At 63.8% G+C, this 16579-nt stretch overlaps 2 protein-coding genes across 7 annotated transcripts in view; both read right to left on the minus strand.

Annotated features, from left to right (window-relative positions):
• Positions 1–609: 609 nt before the first annotated feature.
• SIGIRR (single Ig and TIR domain containing) lies at positions 610–7536 on the minus strand. 6 transcript variants are annotated; one of them, XM_047100610.1, is made up of 10 exons: positions 6553–7533; positions 4796–4948; positions 3684–3882; positions 3147–3244; positions 2885–3025; positions 2389–2532; positions 1916–2018; positions 1693–1843; positions 1252–1441; positions 610–935 (listed from the first exon to the last, which is right to left on the minus strand). In XM_047100610.1, exons 2-10 carry the CDS (start codon positions 4800–4802, stop codon positions 772–774), a joined length of 1197 nt encoding a protein of 398 aa, XP_046956566.1. In that variant the 5' UTR covers positions 4803–4948; positions 6553–7533; the 3' UTR covers positions 610–771. The 6 variants fall into 6 exon arrangements, 5 of the variants coding, with proteins under 5 accessions (XP_046956566.1, XP_046956563.1, XP_046956561.1 ...); XM_047100607.1 differs by having other exon boundaries at positions 3147–3280; positions 4796–4945; positions 6553–7532; XM_047100605.1 differs by having other exon boundaries at positions 3147–3280; positions 6553–7532.
• A 2579-nt stretch (positions 7537–10115) lies between these two features.
• Positions 10116–16579, minus strand: part of ANO9 (anoctamin 9) — a 30077-nt gene continuing 23613 nt past the window's right edge. The window contains exons 12-25 of the mRNA XM_047100574.1: positions 16494–16576; positions 16269–16373; positions 16034–16195; positions 15909–15945; positions 15580–15691; positions 13025–13082; positions 12813–12910; positions 12521–12660; positions 12227–12379; positions 11325–11472; positions 10654–10755; positions 10479–10572; positions 10250–10362; positions 10116–10143 (exon numbers count right to left, since the gene is read on the minus strand). Of these exons, the coding sequence (XP_046956530.1) occupies positions 10116–10143; positions 10250–10362; positions 10479–10572; positions 10654–10755; positions 11325–11472; positions 12227–12379; positions 12521–12660; positions 12813–12910; positions 13025–13082; positions 15580–15691; positions 15909–15945; positions 16034–16195; positions 16269–16373; positions 16494–16576 (1433 nt within the window). The remainder of the gene's footprint in view (positions 10144–10249; positions 10363–10478; positions 10573–10653; positions 10756–11324; positions 11473–12226; positions 12380–12520; positions 12661–12812; positions 12911–13024; positions 13083–15579; positions 15692–15908; positions 15946–16033; positions 16196–16268; positions 16374–16493; positions 16577–16579) is intronic.

Genomic DNA, 16579 nt, shown 5'->3' on the forward strand with positions numbered 1-16579 from the left:
TACTCACCCCGAGTCACTCAGATGCTTCTCCAGGTCAGAATGCCCAGGACCAGGACAGGAGTATCCAGTGGGGAGAGAACTGGAGGGACCAGGGCAGACAGCAGAGGCAGCCCAGGGGCCAACCGAGGCACAAACGCAGCAGTGTTGGGGACCGTGTGTGCAGAGGGGTGGCCACTCCCGGGAGAGCTGTGACCTCCCCTGGCTGAGGTGCTGCCCTGCTGGGCCGTCCACACCCAACACTGTCTCTGCCCCTCCCTCTCACTCACTCACTGCTCCCTCCCACTCACATTTTTACAACAAAAGGCTTCTTCTGCAAAGCTCAAAACCTGCAGACTCTAAGGGGCCTGCCCCTCCTCCAGGACCTGTGTGGATCAGAGCGGGGCTGGGGACCGTCACGCCCCCAAGCAGAGAGACCCAAGGAGGCTACCGTTAAGAGATGTGTCCGAGCTGGCTCGGGATGGAGGTTGGAGAGAGGGCGGGACTGCGTGGACAGCCAGACCTGTGACTGGGTGGCCGTGGGGATGAGGAAGGGGAGGGGCCGAGGGCCGTGGAGACCCTGAGATGGACGTGCCCCTTCCTGCCCCAGGAGAGGAGAGGCTGAGGCTCAGGCAGGATCTAAAAGGACTTTATTTTCTGGCACAAGGAGGCACACTAGAGTCCCCCCACTTCCCTCAAGGTCTCGTGGCTGGTAGTCCTGCTGAGAGGAGAAAAACCCCACCCCGCCCTGCACCCAGCTGTCCTTGGTGATCCTGACGCTCCGGCGGGTGCAGGCTACACGTCGTCCTCAGACACCAGGCAGTAGAAGTCCGTGCGGGCACTGTAGTTGCGGGAGCCGAGGTCCGAGACATCCACCTCGCTGCCCCGGCCCTCTCCAAGGGCGACCCCACTTGCATGGGGTGGAGCTAATGGCTCCCCAAAGATAGGCCCTCGGACACCTGGGAAGAGGGTACCAGCAGGCCTGAGGCTGGGCTGTCCACAGCCTGACTTCTGCTAGGACCCATGAATGAGGGTCACTCCCTGCTCACCCTCCTGCATAGTGGCATCGGAGGTCCTGGAGATTCCCAGGCAGGCCTTGGGTCCGCGTGCCTCCGGGAAAGAGGCAGTGAGGGTGTGCTGGGGGTCAAGCCCACCGATGGGCTGCAGGGAGGAAGTCCCCGCCACCTGGACCCCTTTCTGGGCTCCTCAGCCCCGTGCACCCCCTCCGCCCCAGGCCAAGCTTCTCGGGGTCGGGGTGGGACCAGGGGGGCATACCCAGGTCCCCCTCGGGGTCGGGGTCCAGCTCCAGGTGCAGGGTGCGACCCTCGGGCAGGTGGCCTTGCACGATCAGCATGGGGTCCTTGTCACCCTGCAGCCGGGTCTGGGGGTCTCCCTCCATGGCTCTGTGCCGCACCTTCCGTGGCAGGGCCAGCTGCAGCTCCTTCCAAAACTCTGAAGAAGGCGCCTGGGGGCCAGGACTGGGCTGTTAGCCTGGTGGCCTTGGCCCCAGAGAGCACACCAGGAGGCATGCGTTCACCTGGCTCCAGGGGCCTCAAAAGAGGCCCCTCTTCTGGGCAGCAGGCCACAGAACCCTCACCCCCACGGGGTCCCATCCACAAGTCCCCACACCACAGAGCTGCCCACGGAGGAGCCCCTCCTTGGAGCCCGGTACCACCATCCCCCTTAGGGCGCCCCTCCCCTCGCCCCTCTCCGCACCACGGAGCCGGGCCTCCAGAGCAGCAGGGTCACCAGGTGGCGGTGCTGGCGCAGCAGGCGGAGCGCGGGGTGCACGGGGTCGCGCCTCTGGCCCTCGAAGGTGATGAATATGGGCCTGCGCGTGAGCTCCAGTAGCCGGCACAAGCCCTCCCTGCGCGGGAGGGACCGTCAGGGAGGGGACGAGGCGGGGGCGGGGGCCCACCCCACCCTGCGCGGGACCCACCGGAAGCTGTGGCTGCACCAGGCCCGGCCCAGGAATGCTTCCGACAGCACCACGATGAGGCGTCGACAGCGGCTCAGGTTCACCAGGAGATCGGCGGAGGGCTCTGCGAAAACCAGGCGTCGGCGGGGCCGAGGAAGGGCGGGGCCCGGAGGGAGATGGGGCGGGGCCCCGGGGGGCGGGCCCGGGCCCAGAACGGGGCGGGGCCACAGAGAGCAGGCCCTGTCTCGGACGGGGGCGGGGCCCGGAGATGGGGCGGGGCCACGGAGGGCGGGCCCGGTCCCGGGACGAGGGTGGTACCATGGGAGGGCGGTCCTGAGCCCAGAATGGGGCGGGGCCACGTAGGGCGGGCCCGGTCCCGGAACGGGGGCGGTACTATGGGAGGGCGGGGCCCGGTCCCAGAACGGGGCGGGGCCATGGGAGGGCGGGCAAGGTCTCCGGACTGGAGCGAGGCCACCAGGCTGGGCCCGCGGTACCCGCGCGTGGCAGGAGGTCGCGGTCATCCAGGAAGAGCTTGTAGCCCCGACGCCGCTCTAGCTGTGGCTTCAGGATGAAGTTCACGAACTTCCGGTCCTCGGGGCTGTCGCTGTAGGAGACGTAGGCGTCGTAGAGTTTCCCGTCTGCGGACGGCAAAGGGTCAGCGCCCGGCTTTCCAGGCCCCCGCCCATTCCGGGTCCTCTAACCCCTCCCCACGAGCTTGGGGGGACCAGGCCTGCCTACCTGGCAGATCCCACCTGGCAGATCCCGCACGCACGCCCACAACGCCGCCTCCAGCTCTGGATGCTGGCCGCCTATCTGGCTTCTGCCGACCCCAGCCCTCTGCCCTCTTTCCTGGACTGCGTGCTCAACAGCCCCTGAGGGACCTCCAGGGTCCCCCCTCCACACCTACCGGGGCAACCCGCCCACCCAAAACTGAGCCTAGGGAGGTCTCATAGCTGATTCATTCTCTTCGTCCATCCTGGCCCCACGCACCGTTCATCTCCAGCTCCCCGTAGGCGTCTTGGTACCAGAGCAGCACATTCAGTCGACACTTCACATAGAGCAGGGCCGCCAGGAGCAGGGCCAGCAGGACCAGGAGTGAGGCCAGCACTGCCGCCAGGTGGCCAGCTGGGCCTGGGACAGAGCTGCAGTCTGAACCGCTGCCACCCCCACCCGGCATTCTCCAAGCCTCAAGGCTCCCCAGCCCCCCCCCCCCCCAGGCCTCCCACCTTCCACCCAGTGTACTCCCACTCACCAGCTCTCCAAAGAGTGAAGGAGGAGGAGCTGACATTCTGGATGGAGCAGGTGAAGACCCCATAGTCCTCAGCACTGGTCAGGTTGACCCCCAGAACACTGGACACAAGCACCTCTGATGAGTTGGCCTTGATCCTGGGGAGACCAGGCCCAACCCTCTTACCTGGGGCCTGAGAGCATCAGTGGATGTCCCTGGACTGACCCACGGAGGATGCAGGTGTGGGCTTCCTGAGTAGCCCTTGAGCCAAAAGCTAAGAGAAGTGGCCAAAACCTGGTGGGGGTGTGGATCTGTCTGGGGCAGTCACGTGATCTTGGGTCTGGGTTTTGGGGGGTCAGTGCCTAATTCAGGCCATAGGACTGTGCTAGCACCTTTGGCCCTGGGCTGTCTACAAGGGGCCATATGTCCCTGCAGTCACTGACCCTTGGTCTGTGTCAGAAGTGGCACTCTGCCCGTGTCCAGGTGGTTATAGACCAGGGTATAGGTGGCCACGGGTATAACCAGGGTAGTCACCTGACCCTGAACACCCCAGTCTCTTACCGGGAGTCTTCATGGAGGCCACAGTGGCTTCCATTGCCCAGCGGCAGCCCATCTTTCAGCCACTGGACTGAGGGCAGGGGACAGTGGGGCCCAGAGACCACCCAGGCCGTGCAGTTCAGGGAGACCGCACTGCCCAGGGCAGGCTCCAGGGCCTGGTTTCCAGACGGGGAGAGGAAGTTGGGGGCCGTGTCACAGACACCTGCAGAGAGAGGACCCAGTGATTAGCCATGCCTGGAATGCTGGGCTCCCACCAACCACAGATGGTCTGTGGGCCAGGAAGAAAACAAGACGGTCAGTGCCATGTGATGCTTGGTGGCCTCACCATGTCCATGCACAGGTCCCACAGGGGACAGGGCCTGGCAGGGTCTTGGGTGTTCTGCCTGCCTTCGATGTGGCTGCTCTGTCCTCAGAGGACATTGGAAGGCAGAGGCCAGAGTCATAGCTGAGCTGACCCACCCCAGCTCAGGGGGCCCACCTGACTGCCCACCCACCCGGGACATGAGCCCAGCTCCCACATTTTCTGTGTGCACCTGTTGCCGGCAACTGTGACTCCCGCCCAGGTGAACGGCCAGGCATTGCCCTCCCCCGGCCCCTCTGCTGGGGGAGCTACAACAAGTGTAAACACCAGGGGTTTGGGGGGGCACAGGTGCTGAGCGTGCCACTCCTTCCACTTGGGATGGCAGCATGGGATTCCAGGACCTTCCTCTGTTGGCCACGAGCAAGCTTTCCCACCTCCCTGAGACCTACGCTTTCTGATCTTTAAATCAGGGCGAAGAGTCCCAGGGGACGTGAGAGGAGACCACCGTCATCTTGGTGGTGTGGTCTCTCGGTGGCCCACACCTACCCATCCTGCCCCCAGGGGCCCCCCACTAGCTGCCATTTCCAGTGTCTCTCGGCTTTACTGACTTCCACGACCATAGTCTAGAGGCTTTGGGAAGGAGAAGGCGCAGGGCCTGCCCTAACTGTGGGGTCAGGATCTTGGGCTATGTGGGAGGGGTGAGTAGAGGCCTTTGTACCCCTGGCCGGAGGCCAGTCAACATCACAGCATGGAGCCAGCCCGAGGGATGGGGGTGGGAGTGGGGTCCGTGCCTGTCCCTCTCTGACCCGTCTACCTGCCATGGTCTGGCCGGGGCCTTCTCGGGGCAGGCTGGGCACTGGTGCCACCCCCCCGGCTCCTCAGGGCTCCTTGGCTGAGCAGACTGGTCCTCCGGGGCTCTCTGTCTCTGTGGCCGGTCAGTCAGGACACCAGGAGGGGTCAGAGGCTGCTGCCATCCCAAAGGAGAAAGTTAAACAAGAACAGGATGAGTTAACACGTAACCTCGTACCAGTTGCCTGGAGGGTGCCGGGCACACACACCAGCACAGCATCATGTGTGGCACCTCATGCTGGAGTGGGCACGGCCCAGGGGGCTTGGGGAGCCCTCACACTTACCTTCGCCTGCTCCGGTGTCACCACGATGGCCCAGGGAGGGCCCCCTGGCACCCCTCATAGGGTGGCACGTGGCTGTGTCCCCACTATTCCCCGGGATAGGGACGCCACAGACAAGGAGGACTAGGGTGCAGACCTCGCTTTACCTAGGCCCTGAGCGCCGAGGGTCACATGCAACCTGCCTGCCACCACGGGGTGGGTGTGGGCTGCTGGACTCGGAGCCATACTCCCAGCTGTAGCGTTTTGTCCTGGACATGTCCCGTGTGCACGCGTGTGTGGGGACAGGGCACCTGAGCTGAGCCAGGCCACAGTCCTCAAGGCAGGAGGGAGGGGGCCTGGCTGGACTGAGTCTGCTCCAGAAGGCCTTGTGGGTCCCCCCTCCTTCCGGGTCCCACACCCGTGTCCCCCCCGCCCCGTTTGTCATGTCCAAAACCAAAGACCTTTGTCCACATTGTCTAGTTCTCCAAGGGAGGCCCCCACCCCACCACGGGTGACCCTCCTCTCCTCTGTGGGGCTGGGACCATCCGAACCCGGACTGGGAGCAGCCGCAGGTGCCTCCTGACACAGAAAGCTCTAGGGCGACCTGGGCTGAAAGGAGGGGCCAAACCCCCCAGCGCAGGAGCCAGAGGCCTGGGGCCACCTCCTCGAAGCCCCAGCTGATGCAGCAGGTACTTACTGAGACCTCACTCCACTCCTGCCTACGGCTGTCCTCCCCACGCCTAGGGCCCCAAGTCTCTCAGCCTCCCCTGCGTTCCTTCTGCGTGGGTGATGCCACCGTGGGCCTGGCCCAGCCTCCACACCCCCAGGAGCCCTGGGCTCGGCTGGCTCAATTTCCTCGGGGATTGCTGGAGCATCAGGTAGGGAACTGGTGAGGAGGTTCCTTCCCGAAGCCCTCTGGTGGGGGGCAGTCTCGGGAAGGTCCCTGAAGCAGAACCAGTCCGCTGGGAGACTGTGGGAGACGGGGCAGCGCACACCCCCTCCCCGGGGTCCCCAGCTCGGCGGGTCCCAGGGAAACTCCTGCAGTAACACTCACACCTTTCAAACTCTTAAGATCTTTTACCCCCAGGGAGGCAGTCTCCGGCCTTCCTGGAAGGTAAGGCCAAACTGCACAACCTCCCCCTGCGCACCCTCCCCTGCACGGTCTGTTTTGCACACCACATGCACACACAGCCCTCTCCCCATGCACACCTGCACTACATGCACCCCCCCCCCCGCACCTCCAGCACTCTTGTGGCCACGCACACAGCACACACGTACTTGCAACGGCTCCCACAGGGCGCGTGGCCTCGAGCATCTGTACAAACCCCACACCGCACGCTGCGTCTCACACCTGCCCTTGCCACCCATGGCGCGCACACAGCCTCCTGTCACCCCCTGCTCTTACAGGCACACACAGGCCCACGCGGAGCGGCAGGGCTGTCGGGGGAGCACGCGAAGTCACCTGGTTCCGGCTCTCTCCTCCTGGGGGGGGATGGCGGTCGTCGAGGTCATTGATGCTTGCTTGGGAGCAAACTGTGTGCTCAGCTGGGCCCCAGGTCCGGCCCGCAGCACCGCAGCCCCAGAGCACATCGCCAAGCACAGTGAGGACCTGCCTTTTGTTTGTGTGTGTGTTTTAATCAGAACTTTCCCTGCAGCTTCCTGGCTTTACAGTCACATCCTCTCCTGACCCCAAACCCCACCCAGGCAGGCGCGCAGTTGGTGGTTCTCGCCCCTGCCCCGCCTGCTCAACTTCTTCCTGTTAACTCCGAGTCAAGCGGCTCCTTCCTCCGGGGCCCACCCCAGCCCACCGAGGCAGTGTACTTCCCGAGGCCAAGCCTGGGCGATGGAGAGGAGGTTGCGGAGAGGCTGGGGCCCCGGGTGACGTGAGGGGGTCCTAAGGAGACCCCCCCCAGTCAGGGTCATCCCGCACACAATCGCATAGGGTCACCGCTTCCCAGACACAGCCTACAGAGTGACACTCAGGATGGTGAGAGCCTCCAATGTGCATCTGGCCTGTGACCTGCTGGGGTGACGGGAGTCCTGTGGATATTCCTGCCAATAGTGGGGCCATGAGCAGAGCTTTTGGGCTCCCTCCCGGTCCACTTCCCCCCTACAGTGCCCAGACAGGGGCTGTGGTATCACATGGACCTTAGTTTCAGGCTGGGATGGGAAGGCAGTCCCCCCTTTTCCAGATAAGGAAACAAGAAAAGGCCTCAATAGAGGTTCCTGGGCTCTGAGCCCAGCTGTTGGGGGGGGAGGGGGGGGAGGCGAGGCAGCTGGCATCCCCTTTTGTCACTTTCCCTCCCAGACTGACGTGGGACTCAGGGCCCAGAAATCGGTGGCTGGCATCACTACCCATAGAAACCGGGCAAGGGTCCCCTTCAGGCCCTGTCCCCGCTTTCACCTACCCAGAGCAGAGGCCCACCAGTGGGCCACCCTCAGTACTGGCTTTCATTTGTCCTTGCTCTGACCCTGCCCCAGCCCTGCTCACCCCCACCCCCACCCCATGGCTGGCAAGACCCTCAGCTGATGGTGCATCTAGGGCTCAGGGTCCCACAGAACTACCGGAAGACCTGCCCGCACCCTCTCCCCACCGAGTTGCAGCTTCCTGGATGCGCGCGGGTATTGCTACCAGCCCCTCCTGGAAGGTGCCTCAATGGGCCCGACGCCCAGAGGTGGATGGTGTAAGCACCGGGCATACAGTCGTCAGTGACCGGCCGAGGGGTACCCAGGGAGGACACAGAGAGCCCCGAGCAGCCTTGCTGCCTCTCGAAGTGCCTGCCAGACTTCCTGTCGCTCAGTGTGCGTCCCCCGGTGCCACCATCTCACAGCCAGGACGGCCCCGCCTTCTTCCTCTGAACTACACCCTCCTCCCCAGGCTCACGCTCCACGGTGAGCGCCCACCAGCCCACGTCACCTCAGGCACCATCAAGAACCGCCCCTCCCCTCCCCACCCCACCCCACCCCCATCCCCAGGGGTTCCTAGAAAGCTCCGGGTCTTCTGCTTGTGCTCTGGCTGGAGGTCTGGCTCCCTCGGCGGCGGCGGCGGCGGCGGCGGCGGCGGCGCAGGAAACGGCGGGGGAAGGGGGTGGGGAGGGGCGGCGACCCCACCCCTCCGCCGTCTGGTTTGCTGCTTAGGACCCCACGGTCTCGTTACATCTTCCGCTCAGCGGGCCTGCAGCCCTCTGTGCGCCACGCGTTTGCTGCGCCCCCCGACGGGTCTCCCGCAGGACAGAACTGCACACAAGGTCTCGGCCCCGCAGGCGAGGAGCTCTGTCCCGCTCCCCCGGGCCACACGCCCCGTTCTCCTCCACTATACACCCCACCTCCGGCGCTCCGCCTTAGTCAGGGGCGATCCGGATTTAGCACGCCCCCACCCTCCAGGCGCGGTGAGCACGCGGGTGGGGGTCGGGCACAGAGGGCGGGGACGCGGGTATCGCGATGGGAACGCGCACCGAGAGCCGAGGGCGGACTGGGGCGCGCACGAGGGGGCCGTGGATGGCCGGTCGGGCGCGCACGGCGGTGGCGCGGAGGGCGCGCAGGCCTAGCACGGCAGGTGGGGGCCACACACGGACGGCGGGAGCGCGCGCGTGACGGTAGCTCCGCCCGGCGACCAGCGCCGCGCACGGCCCCAGCCGGCTCCTCGGTACGCCCCGGGGGCCCTGGGAGGCCTCGCGCCTGGGATCCGAGCTGCGGGCGGCGGCGAGGGTCCCCGCGCGCCTCCGCGTCCCACCTCCCTCCCCTGGGCAAAGGTCACGAGGAAGCCACTGCCCACGTCGGGCGGAGCGGGAAACGTGGCCCTTGCGGTTCCCCTCCCCCCCGCCCCCCCCCCGGCTCCGCCGCCAGGCCCACGGGGCCGGGACGCCGACAAACTCAGGCTTCCGGGCGACGGGGACAGCCGGCCCGACTCCGAGCCACTTCCTGCGGGACCGCGCCCGCCACGGCCCAGAGGCTCTTCGGGACAAGGGGCCCCCAAGCTCCAAGCCTAGTCCGGCTCCCAGGAGCCGGCGACCTCAACTCACCTCCGTGGGTCTGAGCCACTCACCTGCTGCCAAGACCTGGGGATCGCGCCGACCGCGGGGGCGGGGCAGCTCACCTGAGCCAGGTGCGCAGCGGCGACGATCCCGGCGGCGGCGGCAGGTGCAGCCCCGCCCAGCAGCCAGGGCCTGAGGGCGGACCCGAGAGTCCCGCTTTGCGCCCAAGTCCGGCGCTTAAGACCGTCCTGCTCTCAGGCGCCGGGAAGCCTCGGAACTGCAGCCACGCAGCCTGGGGGCAGAGGGCGAACCGGCCCAACCAGCCGGCAGAGTCTTGGACCTGGGGGACTCCTCAGAGTTTCCACTGTCCCCAGGGGCACCGTTCTGGTTCTGCCCCTCCTCCCCAGCTCTTCCTCCGGGAAGCCTGCCCCTGCCCCTCCCGTGCAGGGACGGTAGGATCTCAACGCGGCGCTGCTCGCTTGGAAACCCACGGAAAACCAGAGGAGGACCAGGAGGCTACCACATTCCAGACTTTGCTCCATCTGGGAGAATTTCCCATCTAGCCCTGAGGACAGACGCAATCCACAAGAGGCCCAGAACTGACATGAAGAAGTTTTTATTTTATTATAGAAAGTTCTTCAGGCTGAGGAGAGCCAGAGAGGTGGGGTCAGGGCCCCCTGACCAGCCAGAATGGGGGGGGGGGGGTAGGATATGGGTCCCACAAGTCAGAGAGAGGCTCAGGAGACTGGGCTGGTTTTCCTGTGTTCTGACCGCTGAGAAGCACCCCCCCCACCCCAGTTCTGTGGGTGGCAGGGGTCAGTCAGAGTTCAAGTCAGGGCTGTACCAAGCCTGAGCCCTAACACGTGAAACAGGCCTCCTAGACCACAGAGTGCTGCTCACCAACACCTCAAATGCACGCAGGCCCTCCAAGACCCCGCATATACACCGGCCTCCCGGGACCCCACACATAAGCGGTGGGGGGGGGGGGTAGGTGGTGGTGGCTCTGAGTACCAGCTCCGGGCACCAGTCTTCTTGGCCAGCTCTGGGTCTCCTACACATCTGTGCTCTTGCGGCTGGAGCTGGCGGCAGGACCGGGATTGTTGGGGATCAGGGCGAAGTGTTGGGGTTCAGGGTGAGGCCCTACCTCGAGCCGGCCCACCCCCGCCTGGCCTCAGCCTCCCATACCGTATCTTTTCCCGGAGTGTCCGGTACTTGTCTTCCAGAACCTTGTTCTTTACCGACTGGGGGACATCGGGCACGAACCAGGCGGCAATGAGCTTGATGCACAAGGCCACGTGCTGGACGTGGGGGGACGGGACAAGGGCTGAGCAGGCATTTTAGGGGCTGGGGGCCAGGGAGAAGGGCTGGAGAGAGCCGCCTCCGTTGTGGGGCCCCTCCCCCGGTTCTGGCCCACCTCAAACAGGATAAGGAAGACCAGGCGGATGGCCAGGAGGACCCAGAACTGCTCGGATAAGTTGTAGTCCTGAGCGTTGCGATAGTCCCGGTACCTGGCGGGCGGAAGCACCTGAGGTCAGGGGGCCGAGGGCAGGAATTCAGAGGTTGCTCATGGGGGCTGGGGGAATCCAGACCTGCACTCAGTCACGTTCTCTGAGCCCTCTATCCGGATGGGGTCCTGGAAGTCCTTGGTGTGGAACACGGACAGACTGTGGTTGACGTAACCTGTGAGGCAGCTGGGGGAGGGAGAGAAGGGCAGAGGCAGGTGTGGGCTGCAGAGCGTGGCCTCTGCTGGCTTCCAGGGTGCTTTCCTGGAGCTAATCCCTGTGTGGTGGGGGCTGTCAGGGTGGAGCACAGCACGGAACCCCCTTCATTTCTCTGCGTGGGAGAGGGGCCTCTGGGGGTGACTGAAGGGACTCAGAGGGCCCCCCCTGCCTTCCGTGGCAAAAACCAAGGGGAGCCTCCTGGAGGGAGACCCCTGCAAACCCCATCTGTAGGAGCAGTGGTCCCCTGTTCGGCCCTCTTCTGTGGAGCAGACCCCAGAGGGTCTGACTTTTGGGAGGGAGTCATTGTGGTGGTGGCTGCTCAGAAAACAGCTCCTGCTGGGACCTTAATTCCCCCATGGGGGTTCCTAGCAGATTGTCATGGGACGGCAGGACCCCCCTCAGGCCTGGATTCATGACAACCACAGACAACACTGGCCACATCAAGCCCTTCCCCTGCGCTCCCCTAGGGCTGGGCTGTGGTTGGGCCAGTTTTCCCAGGCGTCTCGGGACAGTTTGAGGCTCCCCTGGCGCCCCCTTACTCGACTGCAGGGTCGGCCCCCTTTCGGCACGGGCCGTAGTGGTACTTGTACACAACTCGGGGGATGAACTCCGATGTGAAGGCGATGACCATTCCGTTGGCAATGACCGCCAGCACGCCGATGGTCTCCAGCACCTGCAGCCAGGTCCCTGGGCCACGGCAGTGGGGTGAAGCAGTCTGCTTCCTCAAACCCTGATCCTCTGTCACTGCCCGCCCCACCTCCACCCATGGTCCCCCAAGGCTGGGAGCTTGGATGGTCATGGGGCCTTGTCACCTCTGCCCATGCCTCTGCTCAGTGGGCAGCATTCACTGACGAGGAAAACCTGGGCCGTGGCGGACATAGACCAGGAGGGGCTCAGGTCCCCCCTGGCCCCCATCTTCTGCCTGAACCCCTCAGCTGCCCCAAGCTTGCCCCACTCCCGGGTCAGAACACCTTAACCTGGGCCCTAGAGTGGGGCCTCTCCCCCCCCCCCACCTCTCCCTCTGCCCACACCCAGCACCCAGTCCCCTCTGCTCTTCCCTGATACCTGGCCATCTCGGCAAGGACAGTCTAGGTGACGGAGCCCACCTCTTAGCCCCTGCCCCCAGGTGCTGGATCCCTCCCTCCCTCAGCTCCGGGCTCTCAGAGCCCAGCTCCTCTGCCTGCCCCCCCCCCCCCCAAGCTGGATCCTCCTCTGGGAGGGAGGCAGGGGCCTGCGGGTGCACACCAGCCCCACCTCTTCCCGGGGCCTGAGCACCACTCTCCAAGGCCGGCTCTCAGCCTAGGCAGAACCTGGGGAAGGGCTGGGGGGAGGGGGCTTATCTTGGGATCATTTCGAGGGCACCACCTGGTCCCGGCACCCCTCGCCACCCCGCCCCTGGCTGGAGCGCCCGTGCTCCTCGCCACCGAGTCGGGCCCCTGACCGATGTCCTTGGCCTTGCGGGGCACCAGGCGCCGCTGCAGCCTGACCATCTTGATGGCGTCCAGGCGGATCTCCACGAGGTTGCTGAAGAGCGCCAGCAGCGGGGCGAGCGGGAAGGCCGCCACGAAGATGGTCGTGAAGCCGTACTGGATCACTGGGGGGTGTGGAGATGTCCCCTTGTGCCGTGGGGCGCGCCACCCGCCAGAACGCCCGCCCCCAGTGCCCGCCCCCTCGGCCAGTCCCCCAGTACCTGCCCCTGAGACTCGCGGTCAGGCCCCCAACTCCACCCACGTACTCATCTCCATGAACTCGTCAAACAGGCTGAAGGTGTTGACTGGGTTCAGGAGGTAGTTGCGCCGCCAGTCCCTGAGCTCAGGGTCCTCGGATGCGTGGCCCAGCTTGACCCGTATTAAGCGACACTTGTGGGCCAGCCACCTGGGGGTGATGAGAACAAGTGGGGAACAGGGAGGGGAACTGGGGGCTGAGGACCCTTTGGGACTGCTGGCTCTGGGAGATGTGGAGATGGGGGGGCTCCCTGGGGTGGGGGGGGAAGCGGGAGGGCCCTAGGGAAGGAGGGAGGTCCTCACGGGCCCAGGTACTCCATGCAGTTGCTGAGTGTTTGTTTCAGACCCATGATAATGGCCATCTGCAGGAACAGGTCCATCATGCAGCCACTGAGATGGCACTGTGGGGGGATGGGGGGGTCAGGGGTGGGGATGGGAGGTCAGGTATGGGGAGGCAGGGCTGTGGGGGGGGGGTGCTCAGGGACAGCATGACAAAGTGTACCGGACAGACTGACCTCCTCCAGCCTCCACAGCCCCGCCAGGCGCACAGACTTCCCGGGGTGACCATTGATCCTAGGAAGGACAGTTAGGCTAGAGGAGGGGCAGACCTTGCTTCTGACGGGGTGGGGGTGGGGGACCTGCCCACATCCACACACATCCCTCCACACGCACTCACACACACACACACAAGCAGCCCGGCCATCCCAGGCGCAGACAGGTGCTTGACAAGACCTGTTAGGAGTGGCCTCAGTTTCTCCCCATTGAAACCGTGCACACAGGATTACTTTGTGCTTAAAATCACCTCCTTTACCTTACATGATAAAAAAAAATACAAACTGCATTAAACCAAAAATCAGGTTCCTGGCCAACAGTCAGGAAGACAGAGTCTCGCTTCTAGGGGGCTGGACCACTGCATACTGAGACCCCCATACTGTCTCTCCCCCACTGAGCTCCCAGCAACACTGACAAGCTTCCTTCTGCCACCAGGCAGGATGCAGGGACTGAGAGAGCAAAAGCCCCTCGCGGGAGAGGTGTGGCCCAGAGCACAGCCACTGGCACGCGCCTTTCTCACTGATGGACGGGGGCCAAGAACATCTAAGGAGGACATCTAAGGAGGCCGCTAACATCCAAATCGGAGACCATTAGGGAAAGAGTAAAAGAGTAAAAGAAACGTGGAAAGCATAGAAGGAATCGCAGAGCAGAAGGGGAAAAAAGAGGAAGCTCCTCAGACAAGAAAAGCCATGGGGTCAGGGGGCATGAGAAGGAGGCTGTGAAGGAACTGTCCAAAGGAGGGCCCTGAGGGGAAGTGCGTGTACAGAAGTAAAACATTCAATCAAAGGGTTGGGAAACAGTGCCGAGAAGAACTCCCAGAAGCTGGAGCAAAAACGGGAGGAAAAAAAGCAAAAGCAATTAGGCGGTCCGTTCAGAAGGTCCCATTTCCAAACAAAAGGAATGGCGTCTGTGTCCAAAGACACAAGATGCATGAAAGCCACTCGCGACTGGAGGACCCGAGGCTCCGGGCCCAGCAAGTGCCTGGTCATTTCTGTCCATTTGACTGAGGTCGATTCTACAGGCCAAGCCTGCTGTGGTTGCCCACTCGGCAAAGACCCCTCAGGGAGCTGCGGTCCCGTAAGAGAGACTGCAGCAAAGAGAGCGTGGGGCCAGAGGGAAGGTGGGGAATGTGCGGGGACCAGGGCTCTGGGCGCAGGAGGGACGGCGTGGACAAGCGGGCAGTAAGGCCGTCGTGCCGCCGGGGCATCTGAGGGGGAACGAGAGGCAGCCGGACCCGTGAGTCTGGACTTCAGGGAGAGATCTGTGCTGGAGACAGGAACGCGGGCCTCACTGATGCGTCTAGATGACGTCAGGTCATGAGGACAGATACCGAGGCGTTGGCATGTTTCGAGGTCGGGAGAAGAGGAGAAGTGGGCATCCAGGGAAGGGCCGGCAGGCCTGGGGAGGGGAGAGGCAGGAGCAGGGAGGCCCAGACATCGGGCGCACTGCTGAGAGCACTCCTGGAAAGGAATAGGGCAGGAGACTTGTGTGGAGGTGGAGATGATCCTGGACAGAGATCGCCGTGGACGAGGCAGAGGAGAGAGGCGAACCGCTCAAGCCCGTCCAGTGAAAACACCCACCAAGACAGTCTGCTGAGAGATTTCAGAAGCCAGCGTAGCCGAGGTTAGAGCAGGGAGAGGTCTGCCTCCAGCAGTAGGGGCCTCCGATTTCCTACAGACCCTTGCTCAGGAAGCCTGGGAAACCTGGGGTCCCACACGGCAGACCACAGGGGCTCCCTGGACCCAGCGTGAGCACACACAGCCGCAAGGGGAGGGGCAGGCCCCTAGGCGGGGGCATCTCCAAGGACGGCCCAGGTCTAGGCACCGCCTGATGTCTTTGAACGTACTTGGAGGAGTTGGTGTGGTTTGGGTTGGTTTTGTAAGTTCTGCTGGAGTTTGGAACCAATTGGCAATATGTTTGTGTCTTGTGCTATTTAAACACACAGAACAGGTGAAGCAATTATTTTTTTCAGAAGAGACAAAAAAGTGTATGTTGGTTGAACCGAAAACATGTCCGTTTTGCCAGAAGGAAAGGGAATGGGGGGTGCATGTGTCTTACACGGGATGCAGCTTTATGAAGCTCAAACATTGGAGATGAGCCGAACGTCCACCAGCTGAACTGAGAAAACAAATTCCAGCACGTTCCACAAAACAGCGCTCATAGCGTGGTTTTAAAAATGAGGCCTCAGCATCCATGCGGATGTGGGAGGTGCCCATGGTATGTTTTCAGCGTAAAGAGAAGATAGGAGTATTTACAGGAGAGAGCAGTGTATGTCCGCAGGTGTATATGTGTGGGTACTTCAATGTGCAAAAAGTTCTGGAAAGACCCACCGAACGGTTACAGGGTCACCTCGAGGGCAGGGAGCAGAGAGCCGGGGGTTCACCGTGGGCTCTTGCACGTGGTTTTACATTGGGCTCCAACTGCTCTGAGCACAAACCGTTTTAAAAATTAAGATGAGCAGGTATTTCCTTTAAAGGGAAAAGAGTTGAAGGCAGGCGGTGGGAGGCGCCGCCCCTACCTGCCCAGGATGAAGGCGATGTAGAAGAGGGAGGAGAAGTGGGCAAAGAACTGCAGAGTGAAGAACTTGACGGTGAACTTGCTCTCGCGCTCTGAGAACGTCCTGGGCTTCTCTAGAATGAGACGGGGGCTGTCCCTCTCCCGTCCCCAACCTGCCCCTCTCCCGACAACTCAGAGACACCGCCAGCCCTCACCTGTCTGCCAGCTGTGAGAGGCGGCGGAGACACAGAGGACCAAGGGACCCAGGCTCCCAGCCCCGAAGGGTCCTGTCCCTCCCCCGCGCACCCCTCCCCCCAAGGCCAGAGAGGCGCCGGACGCCTCCTCTCTCACCGAAGTCACAGAGCTTGAGGGCCACACGCTTGTTGACCTGCAGGACGGGAGACCGGACGGCTCACTTGGGGCCTCAGTGGAGACCCCCGCCCCGCCCTCCCTCTGTCCGCCCCCCCTGCAGCCACCTTGGTCATGATGAGGATGGCCACGTAGTGGACCAGGGCGCCGGTCACCGCCACTGCCGTGGTCACCTGCTCTTCCTGGAAGAGCAGGGCGGAGTTGAAGAGGGCGGCGGCCAGGACGCGGTAGACCACCAGGACGTGGGCCATGCCGATCATGAGGCAGATCTGCGGGGAGGGTCCTCAGGAGGGCTGTCACCGGCCCAGGTCTCCAGCCCCCCGGCAGGCCCCCCAGGAGTACCATGAAGAGACACAGAGTGAGGATGGCCGTGCTTCTCAGGTAGGAGTGCTGGTGTGGCCGGAGCTTGTAATCAGGGCAGTTAATGAGCTCGAGTGCCATTTCCTCCTGTGGAGGGAACGCAACACGCAGTCGGGGGACGGCCTGCCACACGGGGACACCCGCGTCCCACGCGCTGTGGGGGCCGCACGGGGCGCTGGAAAGAGCCCTGCACGGCCGGCCGCTCACCTGGTCCTCGTCCCACCCATACAGATCCCAGTGCAGGACCACTCGGGCTCGTTGCCGCTTCCAGATCTCCAGGAACACCGTGGCTG

The sequence above is a fragment of the Lynx rufus genome, unplaced genomic scaffold (genome assembly GCF_022079265.1).
Source record: "Lynx rufus isolate CCGP_SWC_20201006 ecotype Redwood Valley unplaced genomic scaffold, mLynRuf1.p SCAF_50, whole genome shotgun sequence".
NCBI classification, from domain to species: domain Eukaryota; kingdom Metazoa; phylum Chordata; class Mammalia; order Carnivora; family Felidae; genus Lynx; species Lynx rufus.

What these genes read in the sequence shown, in the direction of transcription:
- SIGIRR (XM_047100607.1), bottom strand. An exon ending in TGGTGCAGCCACAGCTTCCG is followed by an intron (nt 1,844 to 1,915) that starts GTGGGTCCCGCG and finishes CCTCCCGCGCAG; the next exon opens with GGAGGGCTTGTGCCGGCTAC. An exon ending in TCTGGAGGCCCGGCTCCGTG is followed by an intron (nt 1,442 to 1,692) that starts GTGCGGAGAGGG and finishes CCTGGCCCCCAG; the next exon opens with GCGCCTTCTTCAGAGTTTTG.